Here is a 20,149-nt window from a genome sequence, read left to right on the forward strand (position 1 = left end):
TGTTCTCTTCAAACACACAAAGTTCAACAAAAATGTACGCGACGAGGGGAAAAGGTTGACTCTTATCACTTTACATATCAAAAAAGAAGAAAAAATCTGTGCCATGTTTACGTTTTATTCAGATCGCGGCCTACAGTCACCTCTTAGACATTTCACCCGGTGATTTTGACGTGTCCTAATTTGCTTAAATGCGGTCGATCCAATCTTACATCACTGTCGACGGAGAGCGCGCACGCTTCTACAAGCAGCCAGACTGTCATTCATACCTGAAATTAATTATGAGTCACATCTGCTCTGACGGCCGCAACAAACCATAACCTTTGGTCTTACATGAAGTACATGCACCCGAAGTTGTCTCATTCATCAAATTTGTAAAACTGGTAATTTTTTTAAACGTGAAATCCCTCCCTTTATAAACAGTCTTGGGAAAGGTTTAGAGGAACTTCACTGTGACACACTTCCTCCTCCTCTTCATTATCTATTCAGCAGTGATTAAAACAAACAAATCAATAAAAGCTGCTTTAAAAAGGGCGTTATTGAGAAATGATGCATTACAAATTTAACCTCAGTTTTCTCACCAACATGAACTTTTCTTTCTATTTTCTACTCTACAGCTGAGTATTTGCTTCAAAGCATGGCAGAGAAACATCAAACATCAACCCATCGACATTTAGATAAGCCAAAGCATGACCTCATTTCACACTTACTTCACCAGAACGGGAATGTACTTGATTTCTTAATCGCCGCAATTCAATTTTTGATCGCATGATATGCAACATGAAAAATGCCTGATGTTATTTAGTTGTTTTTCAGGTGGTAAAAACATATCTGACATAACACTGGGACTGAACCTCAGAATCTACATTGCATTCATTTGTAGATTTCCCTGAAGGACGAGGGATGTGGGTCAACCCGCAGCTTTTTTAACCCTTTAACACCTAAGCCTCAAAATGTCCATCTGGACTTTTTGAAAATGTCCTGTGTCTAAGTGCTTTTGCCCATTTTTCCAGAATACATTTGAATATCTGGCAGTTATTTACAAATAAAATGGTGTATTAACAATTGAAAATGAAGAAAACACTGTCGTTGTATGCGAACACCAGATTTTGTGTGTTAAATTTGAAATTTCAACAGTATAACACACATTTAAGAGAATATTTGTTTGAGTCCAAAAAACAGGCCAAAAAATGGAAACTATGCACAGGTATTTTTCCAACTTTGTCCTCCCTGGCTTCGCACGCGTGAAATTACCGTAATAACCACACGTCGGCTTTGACGCGCAGCTTCTCAGCTTTCAGAAACCGCTGGAATTTGCGGTAATGCAAAGTGTCGCCTGCGATACGCTCAGTGTTTCAGGGTTAAAGACGCAGATGTTAGAGCCTCAGAGAACATGATGCACATGCTCATGTTATCTAGATCCATGGTTCTCAAACTGTGGTACGTGTACCACCAGTGGTACTCAAGCTTCCTCTGGTGGTACTTGGAGGAAAATCAACAATACTATTTAAGTACTTGAAAAAGTGCATTAAAAATATAATAAAATAAAAAATTATTTTGGACATACCTGTCCTTTGTACACCTCAAAGTGCGTAAAAAAGTTAGCAGTATTAGCTGTAACTGTTTTAAATTTAAAAATAAAAGTTTGTCACATCAGGTGCATAGTATTGTTTCTCTTTGAAATAACTTAAACATGTCATTTACGACCCACAAAAGTGCCTTTAACAGAACACAAAAGAACCATCAACGCTATCAAACCTAGGTAGGAATCTTTGAGGGACAGTGAAAAGTGTTTTTTCTCAGTGTTTCTGGCTGGGCCACTATAAAGTTGGTCATGGGCCGCATTTGGTCCACGGGCCGCCGTTTGAATATGGTGGTTCTACGTATATTCCAGGTTACGAGATCGGAGTAGAGCTGAGGAATTTTGACCAGAGGTGTGTCGGAAATTAAACAAATAACAAAATTATAACAATGAGTCGCTTTATCTCTCACTTCATCTGTGTCTGAAGTGTATGTGAAGGAAGAGGAGGATGACGACAGGGCAAATGATGCTCGACCTATTTACGCCACTGTATTTTGAGTATTTTTACTTGGTATAAAAAGTTTGAGCCTAGCACAAGGGCCAGAAACAGGAAATTCCAACTGTCCAATGGTGAGGTGAAGTTCGTCATTTACTTCTTTCACACCATGCATAAAGATGAACGTATTAACCGATTGTTTTCTATAGTTGTTTCCAAAATTGAGTGACCTGACAAGTCCAGAAAGCATTATATTTATATATATATATATGTATATATATACACACATATATACGTATATATACATATATACACACATATATATACATATACAGTGTAAGTGTTGATCATAGTTCAGTTAGAAAAATAAAAGTGTCAGTCATTCCCTGAAGTCACAGCTAACCCTGTCAAATAAATTTTGTTGTCTGACCAACAATGACATGCTCAAATATATCGAGTTTTCAATCATAAAAAAAAAAACCTTCATAAGTGACCAGAATCCACAGCTGTGAAGCTTTATCTTTTTACTTAAAATGCAAAAAGGCCTAAGTTATAAATCAAATAGTGAAAAATTTATTTATCATAAGGTGCAAAAGGGGCCCCGGCAACAAAGCAGCTGCTTTTTGTATTCTCATATTACATGGATGGAAATGACAGGAGAGCTTATCTTGCAAGTTTCCCCACAATGTCAAACTGTTGTTCTGAAAATGTGTGTTTTACAACTTCTGCTGCGTGTAGGAAATAAGGTTTGACACAAGACACATAATCCTGCCATACTACTGTATTCCATCTTTCAAAAAAGAAAGACAAGATTTAATATTACTTAACAATATGTTAAAAGTAGCCAGTTTGGCTTCAGTGTTAATACAATATACACTCTATAACAGATTGATAGTGTGAGTATTGTTCTTTTTCAATTTCATTCTGAAAGTACTCTGATACAAGCTGGCTACAGGTCAAAAATCAAGAAAACAAAAACTGTAACTGGTACACTTTTACTCAAGTTTGTTAAACAGAACTTAAAAACCAAAAAAGAACATTTGTCAAGTATTATGCCTTCCTCCTCTCTGTGAATTAAGGTGTTGGTGGGTGGGATCAGGGAGTGGAGACCAGCTGACCAAGCCCATACCCTTGTCAATCATGTGGATGAGATGCTGTGCTAAGAACGGGAAACAATGGTATAGTGAGCCACAATATCTCAAATACAGCTTTTAATTAATTACATTTCTCTTTTTTTCTAGTTTCCATTATCTCTTTTTTTGGGGAAGGGAACCATCCAGACATAGCATCTTTTGACTACAGGTAAGCCAATATAAGAAAATAATTTCAGACCATGGCTTTTTCAGTCAAGTGAAATGCCCGACTCAGGCTAAAAGCACACAAGCACACAAGGAAAGTTAATCAAGTGTAAAGTAGCATTTTTTGTGATTCTTTTTGAGTAATTTCATTTTTCATTTTTGTTTCAGTTTTGCAGGTGGATCAGTCCTAATGGGTCTGTGTAGGAACCACACAGTGACGAGAACAAAGCAAGGCAGCGTGGGTGTGATTTGGGCACAGCAGGAGTGAGCGTCTGGGAGAACAACAGTTGGGTGGAGGTAACGGCGTGGGTGGGAAAGGTGAGGGTTGGTATAGCTGTAAAGGTAGTGATTCCGTCCTCACAAAACACCCCTCAGTGAGCAGCAAACGTAGCCTTCTTCAAACTAAAGTTTGACCAGTTGATGGAAAGTCGTTGACGGGTCTGACGGGCAGAGTCCAAGCAGAACCTGAGGACACACAAAAAAAATCACAAAAAAAATGGTTTAACACTCAAGAGCTGCCGTGTCAGTTTGAAAAAATGATAAAAAGTTAAAGCTTGATTAAAATTGAAGTATTTCAGAATCCTTAGAGACAAGTATGCACATAAAATGACACATGACTTGTTATTTCCAGCTCAGCTTTTTGATGCTTAATGGTATGAGTTTGAGTATCTGACGCTCATGTTAAAATACTTTGAATTCAGTATATTGAAAATTATTTATATTAATTAGGTCAGATGAAGGTGAAAAATAATCAGCTCAATGAAAGTAGAACAAAATAATGTATAATATCTTTTAAAGCTTGCTTTTAAAAAGCTAATTTCTTTTTAACTTAGTACAAGTGTGACTAATACTAGACCCGGCCCTAAGAGTTAAAATGCATGTTAAATATCTTTATATTCCAACAGCCATCACTGATATGATCTATCTCACGTCTCAGGGCTTGGACAGTAAATCAAGGAGAAAAGATTTTATCACAACTGTTTCAATATTTACCATGTTTAAAATTTGCATATGTTCTTTCAAGGAGACACTTTCTTCATTGTTTACTGTATGCCGCATGCTCTCCATATGTCACCAGAGGTCAAAAGCTCTTTGTTTGTTTAAACTTGATAACATTTATTTACAAAAGAAAGGGACTTCCTGTAGTCTGCCCGTCCAATAGGCACTTGACCAAACTTGGCAGGTGATTTACTCGGGGCACCAGTGTGTGCAGTGCCAACTTTGGCACGGTTTCATAAGAAATGCAAGAGATAGCAGTAGAAATGTAAGACTATGTTGCTGAAAGAGCTGCTTCCACCAACAGTTGTTCCATTAATCTGTTAATCACTGTCAAACAGTGAATGCACTACTAAGTAAGGATTACAGAAGTATCACATCACGATATTTAGTACACATACCTTTTGAAATATTCCACTTCCCTCTCCGTTTCATCCATTTCAGTGCTGTCCAGGTCAATGTCTTTGGGCAAGAATACATCATCTAAAAAAGATAAAACAAAATACATGGCATAAGCTTCTACTTCAGACAAAATGGATTAGAATCGTCTCTGTGGGGAACTGGTAAATTCTTTAAATAATATTATTATAGTATTTTACATCGATACTAGTACGTGTGGCCTCACAAGTTCCACTTTGTCAGTGGAAAATGTTGCAGAGCCACATCGTCAAACCACAGGGCCATAAGAGATCAACCCCAAGTCCATCCCCAGTGTTTGTGAATCTAGTTTGAGCAATTTCTCGTTCTTCCTGCTCAGAACACTGAAACTTAAGAGATGGAATCTGCACAGCATATACAGTATATTCTCACAAAAGGTGGAAGGAATCGATTACAGTGATGACATTAAGTCAAGCGGTTTCCCTCACCTGTTCTGGTCAGGTGTGACACTAAGATAAAACCCATATGTGCTATTATAAGGTGAAAACATAACCAAATCATGAAGATACAAACCTATCGAGCTGTTCATCTTGTCCCCCTTCTTCTTCTTGTTCTTCTTGTTCTTGCCTTTGGGCTGCGGTGACTCTGCACTGGGAAGTTTGCCGTTCTGCTGTGTCTGCTCAGACTGCGAGGCAGGTGGGGGAGACGGAGAGGGGTTCGACACAGGTGAACTTCTCCTGTCCTCCTTTATTTGGGTCAGGGGCTGTTGCTGCAGCTGGTGTCTTTTTCCATTCAGACTTCTGTTGTTGCTCTTGTCCTCCCTTCTAAATTCAGTGGTTTGGAGAGGAGTCAGAACCTCGACAGGTCTGACTTGTGTCGCTTTGGTGTCCGTTGAAGCGATGGGGATGGTGCCGTTGCTCAACTTTGTCGTAACACCTGAGCTCTTGGGCAACTCTGTGGCTTTCTTTACAGCAGCCTCACAAGAGGCCACTTTAACAGAGTGTTTGGCCTTTACTTTGCTGTTGATATCATGGTGAGGTGTAGAAGTGCCGTTGTGGAGAGCGGCTGGAGTGTTGGGGATGTTGGTCTCAGCAGTTAAGCCTTTATCAGCGGTGCATCTGGGGCTGTGCTGTGTATTGGATTGGGGTGCAGGGTTGAATCTAGGGTCCCTCTGGTCAGGGAGGCGAATGAGGGTTTGAAGCAGCTGTGACTTTCCATTCTGAAGATTATCTAGGACGTTCTGAGCTGTCTGTTTAAGGGGCTGTGGGTTGTTTTGAGGGGGTGCTGTGTTCTCCTTCGCTTTCTCTTTCTTTTTCTTCTTTGCAGCACGATGTTGCTGCAGCTCCTGCAGCCGGAGCAGTTCCTTTTGAAGAGCTGCCTCTTCCTCTTCCTGCCGCTGTCGCCGTTGCTGCTCCTCCAACAGCAGCTGCTCCTCCCTCTCACGGGCCTCTGCCTCCAGACGAGCTTTCTCCTCCATCTGAAGCACATAGAGAGACATATGTTTACAGCAACATTAAAGCTTTTACACTTAAAAATCTTGGTTGTGGGCAAAAACTAAACCATTTCCTAGTTTTAAATATTTTGAATGGATGGACATCAACTGGAGATTCTTTCAGAGAGAGACCTTCACCTTTTTCTGTTTATGCCTGGCCCGTTTCGCTGCCTTGGAACTGGAGGCCGGTTTACTGTCGGCACTATTGATGAACTGCAACAGGTCCTCTACCCGCCTGTGGTCCTCCACCCCATTATCCCGCTCTATCACCGGCTGATGTTCCTCACGCTTTGGCTGCTCCTCTTTGCGCTTCGTGAGACGCAGTCGTAGCTTTTCCCGCATCTCTGCATAGTTTCGACTGGTGGGAGCAGCTGGGGGCTGGGTGAAGCAAGCAAAAACAACACCATTAGTAAAATAGTCAAACGCTACATAAACCATGAAGTATCATTTAAAATCAATTCAGTAAACCTAAAACTTGAGAAGAAACGTGTCATACCCCGCCATGCCCGAAGAACTCGCAGTAGCAGCAGTCACAGTACTTCCCTTCTTTCTGGTTGGTGGAGGTGGAGGTGGAGGAGCTATGCTCAGAACAACTGTCCTCGTCTTGACTCTCTTCTCCATCGTATGGCTGGTGCTCATACGCCCCATTCCCCTCACAGCGATGGCCCTCACAGTCTGGGTCACTGGAAAGAATAAGACACGATGAGACGCAAAACCACAACACCACCTCCTTTCCAGACGATCAGCATCCGTCACTCGTGTTAGGTTTCTTTGGTGTCTTACCTGCAGACACTTGGCGGGGCACTGACAGGACCATCTGTTGAGGAGGCTGGAGGCTCTGCAGGAGGGAGACACAGACCTTGGTGGGCTTCTACAAAGTCTGGGGCTGGGGCAGCCATCTTTGGGAAGGGCTGTGATCCCATTGTGGGAAGGTGTGTGGGTGCTGGGGGCAGCGCAGGGCCAGAGAGCGGAGGGAGGGGGGTCAAACCCGTGGAGCCGTTTCTAGGGGTGACGGGAGCTGGCTGCCGGTGGTCCTCTTTACCTAAATTGTGAAATACATCATCTAAAGGAGACAAAGATGCAGTGAGTCAAACTGGTGTTCAGGTCTCCAAAAGCTTGAAAGTCAAATTTGAAACACACTCAGATACAAGGTTACATTAAATTAAACTAGAAACCAATGCATATAACAAATTGGTTTAATAGAAAAAGATTAATCTTAGTGGGACTTTTTTTCCCCTGATGAACCTGTATGTTTTATCCTTAGAAAAAGATGATGGGTGAAGATTTATGTCTTTCCACTCAAAAACACTTTCCTTGGTGGACTCGACAGTTCACGCTACACCCCTAAAACCCCAGTTTCCTAAGAGCTGCAATTAAACACATTCAATGATTAATCTATACAAACCTAAGCATTGCTCCTACCCTCCTATATTACCTAAAGAGTTGGGTCTTTTAGATGCTAGGTGGATGGGTGGGTTATTACTTGACTGGACAGTGGTGGCAGTGCAGGACACGGAGGACATGGAAGCGGAGGTGGCCATCACTACTCGGTTGGTCTCCATGAAGGCATCCTGGAAATTGTAGAGACATTTCTTCTTGGCACCACTCTTCTTCTGCTCTTTGGCTTCTGAAGAGGAGCACGATGACGACGATGATAGTGATGACGATGACAGTGATGAGGACGAGGGCACAGGAGTGGGCAGTGAAGGGTGTTCCCCTTGGGGGCCAATGGATGAGGTTGGAGGGAGAGGAACATCAGCGAGAGGTGGTCCAAGCATGTCATCTGTCGATTAAGTAGAAATGTGAATCTCATAGTGTGATTTCAACTGGTTTGTAGAACTGGCCAGATATGCGTCATTTTAGGGCAATGCTCTGATCCTTACTTTTTTAAAAAACAAATGGGACGGTGCTCATTATCATTTATTTAATCAATCGGATCATCTTAATGATGGATTTATAGAGAGACTTGAGTATAGAATTTTTTTTTCTAATGACTCATTTTGTTTCCAGCTTGACCGTAGCATCACAATTCATGCACAGGTGATCCCATACTATTTCGCAGGAGTGACAAACACACCGCATGGCAGAATAACCACTGGGAATGGGGATGGTTTAAAAATCCTGGGGTATATTCACTCATTTTGAGTGTGAAAGAGGTTTTATTGAGCATGTGTGGTGCACCAGAGTGTCTCACCTGGCAGGGACTCGGGCAACAGCACAGATGGATTCCAGCTTTTCATCACAGCAGCGTCCCACAAGTTCTCAAACTTGAGAGACAGGCACTGCAGTGAGCTGTTCCAGTCTCCTGTTCCACCTGTGCTGCTAAAGCAGTTCTGGTAGACATGCTCTGGTAACGACGGGCTGAAAGCTGGCTGCTTGGCTGCTGAGTGGCTTGTTGTTGAGCTTGGGGGCAGAGGCTTTAGGAAGAAACACAGAAGTTGTAAAAAAAAAAAAAAAAAACACAGGTTTACTAGATGAACTGTTTTGTGCTGTTGGGGCAGTTCTGATTTGCTTTCTCAGACGATTCAGTCTGACCCCTTGTGGCAGACTATGATAATAACAGTGAAACTAAACTTAGTATTGTTCCTCGAACCTAAAAAAAATCCCCAACGATATGGAAATTTCCATTAAAGTGACTATAACCTGTGATTTTACACACTGAAAAAGAAAGTAAAAAATAATTTAAGAGTGACCTTATGAATGTACGGCCTTTTTTGAAATTATCCTCACCTTGCTGTGCGTGAGAGGAGGACTGGGTGGGTAGAGTGTGGGGTGCAGTAGGGGCCGGGAGAAGTTGTGTAGGGGCAGGTGACCGTGGATGTGGGGGTAGAGGTGGAGGGCAGGGTGTGAAGGGGGAGTCTTGGTATCTGTGAAGAACTGGTGTCCGACAGCAGGAGGTGGAGGAGCATGGAGCCGACTTGGAGGCAGACATGTGGCAAGGCCCAGGGTAGAGGAGCTGGGATCCTGGTTGCATACGTGGCACTCGCAGGCATGCTGGACCTGTTCTACCTGAGAGTGGTCACACAAATACATATCATGTATTTAAAGAGATAGTTCTGTTTTTTTTTTTTTCCTAAATGTGGATGTATGACGTGAAGTTTGTATGCCCCTCATTCCATAGCGAATCTGTGTTTTTAGCTAGTAGAGACACAGGAGCTACTGGTCTACATGCTTCCTGATTTTTGGCAAGTGTGTGTCACTGAGGTAAATCTGAACAAAGGATTTCAAACACAGAAGTCACAAGATAACACATTTGAACTTCTGTGCTGTATTTTCTTACCAGTCATGCAGACATCTATTAAGCGAGCCTTTTGCTAATTTGGCTAAAATCTGTGTACTTGCTGGCAGCCATGTTATTAGTGACACTTACTGTCCAGGTTCATGGTGTGGTGTGTGTGATGGTGTATGCCTCAAAGCCAGTTTTGACCTCAAACTACCACACTTTTTCATTCTTAAAAATGTTTTTGATCAACAGAACGTTGTTTAAAAGAAATGTCTTCATACACATGACACCCTCCAAAAAGACTAGCTACAGTGAGAGAGAGGGAGGCTGAGCTATGACATCATTGATTTCCAATGGTTGTAAAATATGTATGGGCCCTTAATGAAAGACAACTGTCCATGGACGTCAAAAATGAAGACTGGTCAGTGCCAGAGTCAAATGGGCACTTTCTGAATATTGGAGCACACCCATGAACATATTAAAACAAACAGTACTTCCTGTGTGCCATGGGTTCACATGACAGTGTGCAAATACCTGTTGGTGGTTGTACGTGGGTGGAGGACTACTGTTCTTTCCCAAGGAAAGTTCCTCCTGCTGCCCAAGAGGCTCACTGCCAACCTCACCATCAGCTTCCTCCTCATCGCCTTCTGATGAACTACTGCTGCTGGTAATGTGAGGAGACTGGGACACGCATAACATTTCCAAAAATTACTATCAACACACTCATAATTAGTTTTGTCATCCAGAAACTCAGCGGGGGGGGAATTCACAACTACTCTTGACAAACGGAACAAACAAGGACTTACCCCTGCCTTTAAGGCCATATTTTCTCCTTCCCCGTTGAGGTCATTGTGGAGGCCATTCACAGCAGCCGTCACAACACTACTCTCCTCATAGCCAGTCATAGGATAGATGTCCCCAAACTTACTGGACAATGGAGGCACTTCGTCATCATCACTAATACTAGAAGAGGGGAAACAAGAGTAGTCCGGTTATGAGAAGTGAACAAGGATGTAAACTGTGGTTTTATCAGATGAGCTATAGGATTGGTGATGTGTCTGGCTGACTAACAATGTGTTGTTATCCCCTTCAGGCAGAAGGAGCCTTGGATGTTGCTGAATGGTGATGGGAGAACTCGAGTTGGAGCCGGATGCTGAACTGCCAGAGGAGAGGCTGGGGGGGTGAATCTCGGTCATGTAATCGCGAGGCGGCTCTCCCTGTAGAGGCAGCTTGATGTGGAGGTCCTCAGCGATGGGGGAGTCCATGATGCCACATGTAAGGATGTGTGAGAGACTACAGTCGTCACACGTGCACCTGTGGGTTGGGTAAGGACAAAAACTTTAATTTATCTTCAATAAATAAAATTTCTTTAGTTTACCCAAAAGTCATTTGTATGGCTAATGTGCACATATGCATGTGCTACAAATACAGTGAAATAAATCCTGTGGGAAGTCCTCACCTTCTCCGATAATTGCAGTTTGGACAATCTGGAATACTCAGACGAGACGAGAGCATCCTCATAGTGTCTGTGAAGTTGGTATCTGCACTGGGGGGCTTCTGACTGTTTGGTAACTGTAGAAGGAAAAAAAATTAAAAGCTCTGTATCGGAGGAATGTTCTGAACATCTGAAGGCTTCATACTCATGGACTGTACCTGTTCTTCGATAAATCTCCTCTGTTTAAAAAACTCCCAGTCCTCCTTCAACATCCTCTGCTTACTCTTCAATGTCTGAAATGGAAACATCCACATCCATGAATTAGAAATAAAAAACACCATGGCTGTGTGTACACATAAATTAAAATCTCTTACATTTTTGCTGATCAAAGACTTGTGTGGCTCTGTTCTTTGGTTGGTAAGACTCTGTCCCTCCACCTTAAAAAGCAGCTGCAGAAGAGTCACAACCTTACAGCTTGATCAACAATTCCCTTTTCATAACTGCTTTTACTTTCTGTATCAAACACATTCGTGCATCATCTTGAATGTTCGTACCTGTTCGTCTACATAGTCGTCAATCCTCTTCTCACACTCCTGCCAATCAGCCGCCACTGACGCCATGTCCTGCTGCAGCTGTTGGTAGCTCTCTAACAAGGTCCTATACATGTCTTCATTGTATGAATCATGGGAGGCTGTGCCATGTCTGTAAAAGAAATGGTTAAGATAAGCCAAAAGGCACATAAAAGTAAGTCAGCATTACATGCGGACAAGAAAAATCTTGAGTTTAAGTTTAATTTGTTTTACAAAAACTCTTACTTCAGCTGTGCAACTAGCGTAGGTAAACTGCTGTGCAAGATGGGTTCAGAGAACACCAGATTCTCAAAAAGGTGCTTGTTGTGCAGCTCCCATGTCACCTGGAATTTCTTTAGGTGCTCATTCTCCTAAGGAAACAAAAATGGTTCAGGTTACAAGTTGACAATGACAGTAACAAAGACACTGCAAGTAATGGATATTCCAAACACAGTAATATAGTAACATGCCAAACAACATGTATTCTGCAACCAACACAAAAGCTTTGGTTCCACAAAAAGACAAACTGACCAGGGTGAGTAAGAAGCTGCTGATGGTGCGTGCAGCTTGACAGAGGGCACTGTACTCCTCCAGCAGCAGGGAGATGAACTGGTGGGCCTGAGGAGGACCATGCGCTGTGGCTACGGTCCCCGATTGTCCAGCCGTCTTGGAGCCTGCAGAAAGGTGCTTCAGTAGCCGCACCTTCATTTCCAAGACATATTCACGCGCCTGTTGCTCCAACCGCTGATATAGTTGGTAGGGGTCCTTCTCACAAAGTCTGCACAAGGGAATGAAAGAAGTTGAGCTTACAAGTTAAACAGACAAGCAAACAAGTACACAAAAGCCTAGAGAAAGCACTCAGATATCACTCATTTTCTCAGTGTCAGTACACTGCCCTATCTCACAAAAATCCTAAATCTGGATCTTAACAAAAACCCTATCATTTCAATCCCCAGCAAATTTAATCCAAAGTCCATCCTTTATTTTTCAAGTTATGCTTCTCAAAAATAATGCAGCCAAAAACATAACCTTGGTGGAGGAAATAAAAGCAAAAGAAAAAAGTGGAAATGCCAGCCAGTAATGTTTCAACCTAATAAAACAGGTTTTCTCTCATTAATCTCCCTAAAGTTTACATGTTCCACCGATGACTCATAGCATGGCCTATCATGTTGTATCAATAGGAAACGCATCACATTAAGGAAGTTACCTGACCGATTACAGAGCGGAGCAGAGTTGTTTCAATACGGCACTGCTTCTGAAAGCTTTCAGGCTTATTTGGTTCTACTTAACTTCCTCTTACTTCAACATTCACTAAAGCCTTTGAATATCAGTAGTGCCCCCTAGTGGATGCATAACCTAATAGAAAAAGTGTGATGCCGTGTTGTTATACCTGTCCACCAGTTCTTTCATGCCCTCCTTGTCTCTCTCTGGCTGGTCATGGTCATCTGCTAGAGGTGTTCCCGTCTGACGATAGATGCAGCGGACCAGGTATCGAACCTCCGACCAGTGGTTCTGCAGCTGCTGTGACTCTCTCTCTGACTCGGCGGAGATCTCCCTGTAAGTCAGGACATACATTTATTGTTTATTCATCAAGTTTTCTTAAGAAGTAGACCAAAGCCTGATTTTTACTCTGTTGCTCTATGCTTTTATTGTCTCTGTGTAACCAAATACCTTCAGCCTGGCTCTTTCAGTTGTCATTTTACATTGTGTCATACTGATCAATTTACTTATACTGAGAGGATGGTAGGTGTGCAAGATACTATGAGAGGAAACACAACAAAAATATCTTTTGATCAAACAAATGAAGATGAAACATCTGAATGGACACAGTAACTAACAATTACTCTTGCTCAACATGTTTGAAACGGTTGTATCGATGGAGTATAATTCAGGCTTAAAACTAAAACTTACAAAAGTAAATAGGAAATTGAGTTAAATCTGAACTGACCGCCTCTCATTGCAGGCTTCACAGCTGCACACTGTATCAGTAGATATTGATGCAGTAAGGTCCGGGGCAGGGAGCATGGGTAGTGTCGGTGCAGCAGTGGTCAGTCTGTCCCCTGTGGCTGCCTCCTGGACCAGGTTTCCATTACCCACAGGCATGTGCAAAAGGAAGTCCTGGCTCTGTGTAAGAAAGTTTTTTAGTTTAAACGATGCTGCACCACCCAAGGAGAAGAATGTATAGATAACACAAAATACAGCATATGATATGAATGAGGATTAACACTTCACCTTTAGTCACTTTCTACAATGACATTACTCGTTCACTGGACCTATGCTATATATCTATATAAAATCACCTTTAATATACACTTTCGGCAGCTGCCTCACAGTTAAAGCTTCCTAGTGATTCTAGCCTTGTTGACAGCACTGCCACAGTATTGTGACTCAGCATAGTACCCTCCCTGTTGAGGATGCAATGGAACAATACATTTAGGAGGAAACCAAACCCAAGCCACACACACACACCGGCACCTACAACTGAGGAAATGTAACCTCTTACAAACCTGACAAGCCTTAATATAAGAGAATACATATCAGTATGATATGGACCAGATCCAGAAAGTCACATATACAGCTATATAAGATCTTAAAGGATTTGCATTATTCTACTTGCACTTTTGTACTGCAGTGCACGATAAATCAATGAACTAATGCAAATATAATTTTATTTATGGCAGAATCACAGGGTGAGGTAGGGCTTTGAGGCAGTGCTTGAAAAATAATATGAAATCATCACTCACTGTCTATATCATATAAAAAAACACAACTGTCCTGCTCATTACATTTCACTTAAAATAAGTATTAGTATAAGTAGTAAAATAGTATTAGTATAAAATATATACTTGTAATAAAAACAAAATAAATACTTGTAATACATTTTTAAAAATGACCATCTTTTTTATAAATTCTGCCGTTTGACACTCATAACAGTCAAATACGTTATTAATTACAAGCTATAAAAACTTTAAAAAAAAAGCCCAACCATGAAGAAGAAAAGCAACTTTTGCTTTCCCAGCTAAAAAGATGAATCACAAGATTTTCCACAACTAAATCTGTGTTATCTTTACAAAGACTTACGCTGCACACATACCAAGTACTAAATAGTAAAATAAAATGAAACAAAGTAAGGTATATCTTTGAAGATCGAACGCAATCTGAATGTGTACAGTGTTGAAGTTTCTAATCCACTGCAATGTTTCTTTTTCTAAGGAACTGCATATTACCATGATGGTAAGAAGTGATGACCACTTTAAGCACTTAACAATGCGGTTTTGCCATTAACCCGTTCACATTTATCTCCGACATACGCACAGCCATCAGGAGCAACTTGGGTTCAACCTGAGTCTTCCCCAAGGTCACAGCCACCAACAACTACAGTGCAACTTTTCTGGTAGAGAACCAGAGGTGCCAAATGTACCCAGCACTTGCATCTTCCACTGGAAGACAAAACCCAGCTGTGGGAGTGAAACTGCCAATAACGCAGCATCAGTACAGAAACTGTGAAATCACACAGAAAACCAAAGGACTTGCAGTTCCTCTACAACAGCGACAAACACATATTCACTTCAGTGGCAATTTGAAATAAAGCATTTTAAATGCTTTACACTTACCCCCAACGACTGCTCCAGAGCAGTGTGTCGATCCTCCTTTTCAACTGTGCGCCTGCAGTTGGAGCACACCCACAAAGGTAGCTGGAGAGCACTGGGTGTCTTGGTGGGCTGTGCCGTACCATTCTGGCCCGAGATCCCTGCCTCTGAAGGCACAGCACTGTCTTTACGCTCACATCGACATAAGAGGCAGCGATCACCAGCCGTGTAGGGCGCCCGCTGGTTCAAGCCAAACGTGAAAGGGGTCTTTAGTGGGTATTTTAGAAGAGAGTAGAAAAGATAATGTATTAGCAGGCAGCAATGATATTCACAAATACAGTGGTTCATATGTAGAGAGTGAATATGTCAAGCAATTTATATTTACTTTGAATTATTCTGGACCCAAAACTGCTCAATATCTGCTCAATTCACCCAAGTAATTCAATAATTGAAAGTATTTGAAACACGCTGCATACAAATATGTTGAACACAACAATTTCCTCTAAATGCACAGCCTTCAGTAAGTGGCAAAAATTATAATGAGCAGCCTTAAAAAATATCATCATTTATATTGAAAACAAAGTAAACTCCATGATAGCCACAAGACATATTTTGATCAAGTTGGAGTGAATGATTAGATTTACTATTTGAACTTAGAATAAGATTGTGTTCTGCACAAGAAACACAAAAAGCACATATAATGTCCTACTACTAACATATAAACAGAACAACATACATTCAACATGCTTCGGTACGTACAACCAGACTGACCTGTGGCTATGCCTGTTTTCTTCTGAATATAATGTATAACTATTACTTTTAGAGGTCAAAATAATTTTAATTGCATTTAGTTTTAATTGCAAGGAAATGCTGAAACATGAAGTTAACTGAAACATGGCCAAATACTACAAAGCTGCTTCTATTCAATCCACTCTGCAATTTCACTCTTTTGTAAGAAAAATAAAAGCACTGCCAAGTCTAAAATTAGTCATACAGGGCAGTTAGTCACTATATGATGAAACTGGCACTAATCTGTTCCCAGACATGTAGTCAAATGTGTGTCTTGATGTCCTGCTGTTGCTACGTATTATTTTCAATTCAGGAAACTGAAATTGAAGAACTGAAGGTGTATACTTAAAATTGTTCATCAGACAATGAACATTTTAAATTCTGCATTAAATGCAGAAAATGTAATTTAAAGCAAATGATTAGTGTACTTGTTGTTTTTGAGTGTTCTGAAGTTGAGACAAAACATGACCTCTTAATCAACATTCTTCTTACGCGACCTCCTGAAACATCCGATATATATTTACCTGAAGGACTCCGGAGAAGTCAGCGTTCACTGGTCCTTCTGTAAACTGTGGTGTAACACTGTTGTTCACGTTGACCTGAGAGACACAAACAGCTCCATGTTTACATAGAAGTGACTACCTTCCACATACACAATTGATAGCAACTATCAAGTTATATTAGGACATTTGTTAGAGTTAAACATTCCTTGAAACCCATGGTTTATTTTAGGATCGACTGCAGAATGGCTTTGTGAGTGGGCTAATTATTACTTAGTATTCCATGCTTGGTGAGGTCTATGAGTTTTGAGCCATGTGGGTAGTGTACATGGAAAGAAGAAAATTGATAAACAACAGTCGGAACTGGGGATTTTTACAGTGACAACTAAAATGTAATTAGGACTCATGATTGGATACTTAAGAGTCACTGCACCCAGATTACAACAGGACAGTTCCTGACTGGCTCCTAGTGGTATTGCACCATGTCGACAGTTACATTTTATTTGCTTTCCTGATAATTTGTGAAAATTGACTTCACAAAAAACTTTTCTATTCCAAAAGATTAATACATACAAGTTTAATAACTTACTGTGACAGATAGATGAGACAAAAAAAAGAGTAAATCAGAGAAAAAACATTCCCCTTTTGACTGACTATATACTGATTATGGTAAACATTTTAGTTTCTAATTGTCTCAATGACCAAAACGTAGCGAGCTTTAACATTTAACATTTTATGACACAGCTTTTATCTGGGTGTATTTTTTTATTAGGAAAAGTGGATGTAATGCTTGTGATGTGTAAAATTTGTCTGAATGGAAGGAGAGGTCAAGACATTGAAGAAATATGGACATTTATTTACCATATAATAACATGTGGTAAATGTTTTTTGTTTTTGTTGATATTAAGTTAATATCTAGGCAGGATCACTATACAATTTTCAACTTTTTTGCCCCAAAGGCTCACTAACTAGCTTTACATTAATAAACTAGGTTAGTTTTGTTTTAGTACAAACCTAAGTTGTATAATGGAGGTTTGTCAGTTCTCAGATCACTATATTAAAATCCTAAATCTTGTAATGCAACTACGATACTCCAACCCAGACGCCGCCTATAAAGCTTGTTGATTTATGGGATACATGACTTGTTTTGCTTGACAATTATCTTTTTAAACATGCTTGTTGCTGAATTAATATTCAGCTTAACATTAGGGCAAACTCTTTTTAAGTATAAATCTAATTTAACTTCTTCAAACTGACATGTGCCATGTTAACTGTTCTGTCCAATCATTTACACCTGTCGTAAAACTAAGTCCAATTCAATTAGCTCAAGACTGACTTAAAAATTCACACAATTGATGATCTCTTTCCTGAATGGAAGATTTATGGAAAAACCCATAGCTAGAATTCATGGAGCAAGTGATAAGACCAAGCTTGGACCTCACCAGCAGCAGGGTTTAAGAGAATGTTGACTTGATGATTCAGAATGTTAAATACCTGTTCATGGTGCTGTACCGTGACTGAATACTATAATTCTCAGTATTCTTTTAGCCAAACAAGAAACTATATAGGTTATCAGAGAAATTGTACTAGGTGAGGGAACATGTCACCACAATGGATGGTGAGGGTTGTGTTCATATATTCATATTTATGATATCCATGTAGCTTCCTCTGAAGAATGTGTATCTATGTGGTATTTTAGGAGTAAGTGCTCCAATCTATATATGTACAGTATATATATGCTACACAATGTATTACAAATAAAAAAAAAACATATTACAAGGGACTTGAGTACAACCTGCCAGGGGTTGAGTTGAACTTGTGACCACAATGTCCCTGCACACAGGGTACCAGTCTTAACCACTGAGCTACTCCATCCCTTCTTGTTCTCAGATAATGAGGAATATTTTTGTTCAGAGTAGCAGAATATGTCTCCAGGCATATTATCGGATATCGGCAAACACACTAAGATCTGCCAATCTAACTACTACCTAAAACATTTTTTTTACTTTTATTTATTTAGCTCAATTAAGTAAGTTAATATCTACATCTACTGCGACATTAGTATGCAAAAATTTCACAACAGAAAAGACTAAATTACCTCTGCAGTTGGGCACAGAGAAACGTATAGATAAATGTCGGTTATTGGCACAAGCACTCCCGATATATAGGCATATCGACAAAAAGTCCAATATGGTGCACCCCAAATTAAAACCATGTTGGACTGGAAACTAACGTATGTTGGCATGAACCCAAAACAGAATGACATTTACTGTATACTTGAGTTTAACGTAAGTCCTATCATCATTTCAATAACATACAACAATGTTATTGTGCAGTTTTGCACACACAGGTTTTTCTACTATCATGTAGCCCTAATATTCTTTCCTAATTTGTGCCTCAAATAAAATAACATATAATTAATTAACTAGTATTAACTGAAACATGGATATGGAGGAATACTGAAAGTATAACTAAGCTAATCTGGACATCTTGAGTTTGAGTTATGGTTAACCATATATAAGGCAAATATGGCATAACCGTGAACCACTTTGAAACATTGTCAACTACTTAAAAAATACTGTAAACTGCTTTCACATTTATAAAACAGCAAAGTGTGGAAGATCAGCTTGTAGAAAACACACAGGCCCGACGGAGCAGCAGCAGTTGTCAGTACTGATGAGTTAGCATCAGTTAGCATCAATGTTTATCTGTGTAATAGTAGTCTTTGGGCCGACTGTGTTGAACCTAATGACGCTGGTGATTAATCGTGGCTCAGTCAATGTCATCACCACCTACATGAATTGTATTTGCTCAAAATAATCGTCCGTGCTGCCCCACTTGTTGTCGATTCCGCTACGATATATTCTCGTATGCTAACGATGGTAGTCACGGCCAAGGCAGATGTAGGCTAATGTTTCCGACTGTGTAATTACATCTTAACGGTAGTTTAACGACACAGCTAACTGTAACGACTCGCTAACCGGCAGGTTGTTCCATGACAAGACGTCACAGGAAGCATTAGCGATAATTAAGCCGGTCAATTTCTACCTACGTTGCATATGTTAGTGAGCTAGCTGCCTTCCTCGCATCAGTATCGGGGCCCACATCTGATGTGTGACAATGATACCGCTGCTGTCTGTTCATCCCAGTTCTGACATGCACCGGTGTACACTGTGTGGCTCTCTCACCTCTCCGTTTAAGCCCGTGATGGACCCCATGTTCCCGGTGCCTGTGCTCCCGGGCGTCAAGAAGCTGACGACAGAGGCAGGTGTTGTTGTTCCCGCACAGCCCAGGGCCGAGGCAACCCCGGCCTTGCCACCGTTGGTGTTGCAGACAGCACTGCAGCTACTGCCACCGCCCCGCTTGTTCTTCCTGCGTTTAGCCCCTCGTTTAGCATCGGTTGGACTCATTTTTTTTCCACAAAAGGAGCGAGACAACTTGCCGTCCAGACGTGGCAGGGTCTCAAGTGGAATGCCTGGTAAAATCACTAGGCTATAACTCCGGGACAGCGATTAAAAGACTCCTTAAACGATAGACACTCAATTCCACCAAAGTGCAGGCAGACTTCATAGATTTCAATATGGCCTCTGGCTGGACTGCCTCAACCAGGCTTCAGCTTACATCTGTACGTCCCACACACGGAGGCTTATGGGTAATGGAGTTTATGTTGAATATCCAATTGCAGCCTTTAGCTTGCTTGAGAGTTGTTAGCTAGAATAAATACAGGGTCACAAAACTAAGAACTATGTATTTCAAATTACCCGTACCCTCTTAAGCAAATGACACACATTAAAAATAATAATAATAAAAAAGCATGTATCCCTTTAATTAATCACAAACAATAGTGAAACTACAGATCATGTA

The 20,149-nt window shown here is 40.8% G+C and overlaps 1 protein-coding gene across 3 annotated transcripts; it reads right to left on the reverse strand.

The window, feature by feature from the left end:
- Positions 1 to 2,781: 2,781 nt before the first annotated feature.
- On the reverse strand, positions 2,782 to 19,886 carry fam193a (family with sequence similarity 193 member A). Of its 3 annotated transcripts, none has more exons than XM_044028561.1 (23): positions 19,474 to 19,886; positions 16,310 to 16,384; positions 15,021 to 15,263; positions 13,355 to 13,530; positions 12,797 to 12,961; positions 11,938 to 12,184; positions 11,653 to 11,777; positions 11,392 to 11,539; positions 11,212 to 11,274; positions 11,056 to 11,130; positions 10,862 to 10,974; positions 10,474 to 10,716; positions 10,209 to 10,365; positions 9,937 to 10,083; positions 8,910 to 9,188; positions 8,374 to 8,596; positions 7,615 to 7,962; positions 6,963 to 7,242; positions 6,676 to 6,862; positions 6,318 to 6,557; positions 5,261 to 6,164; positions 4,711 to 4,792; positions 2,782 to 3,778 (listed from the first exon to the last, which is right to left on the reverse strand). In XM_044028561.1, the coding sequence occupies exons 1-23, from the start codon at positions 19,693 to 19,695 to the stop codon at positions 3,685 to 3,687; spliced, it is 4,836 nt and encodes a 1,611-aa protein (XP_043884496.1). In that variant the 5' UTR covers positions 19,696 to 19,886; the 3' UTR covers positions 2,782 to 3,684. The 3 variants fall into 3 exon arrangements, with proteins under 3 accessions (XP_043884496.1, XP_043884497.1, XP_043884495.1); XM_044028562.1 differs by having other exon boundaries at positions 7,663 to 7,962; positions 11,212 to 11,286; XM_044028560.1 differs by having other exon boundaries at positions 11,212 to 11,286.
- Between the last annotated feature and the right edge of the window lie 263 nt (positions 19,887 to 20,149).

This window comes from Solea senegalensis, linkage group LG6 (genome assembly GCF_019176455.1).
Source record: "Solea senegalensis isolate Sse05_10M linkage group LG6, IFAPA_SoseM_1, whole genome shotgun sequence".
NCBI lineage: Eukaryota > Metazoa > Chordata > Actinopteri > Pleuronectiformes > Soleidae > Solea > Solea senegalensis.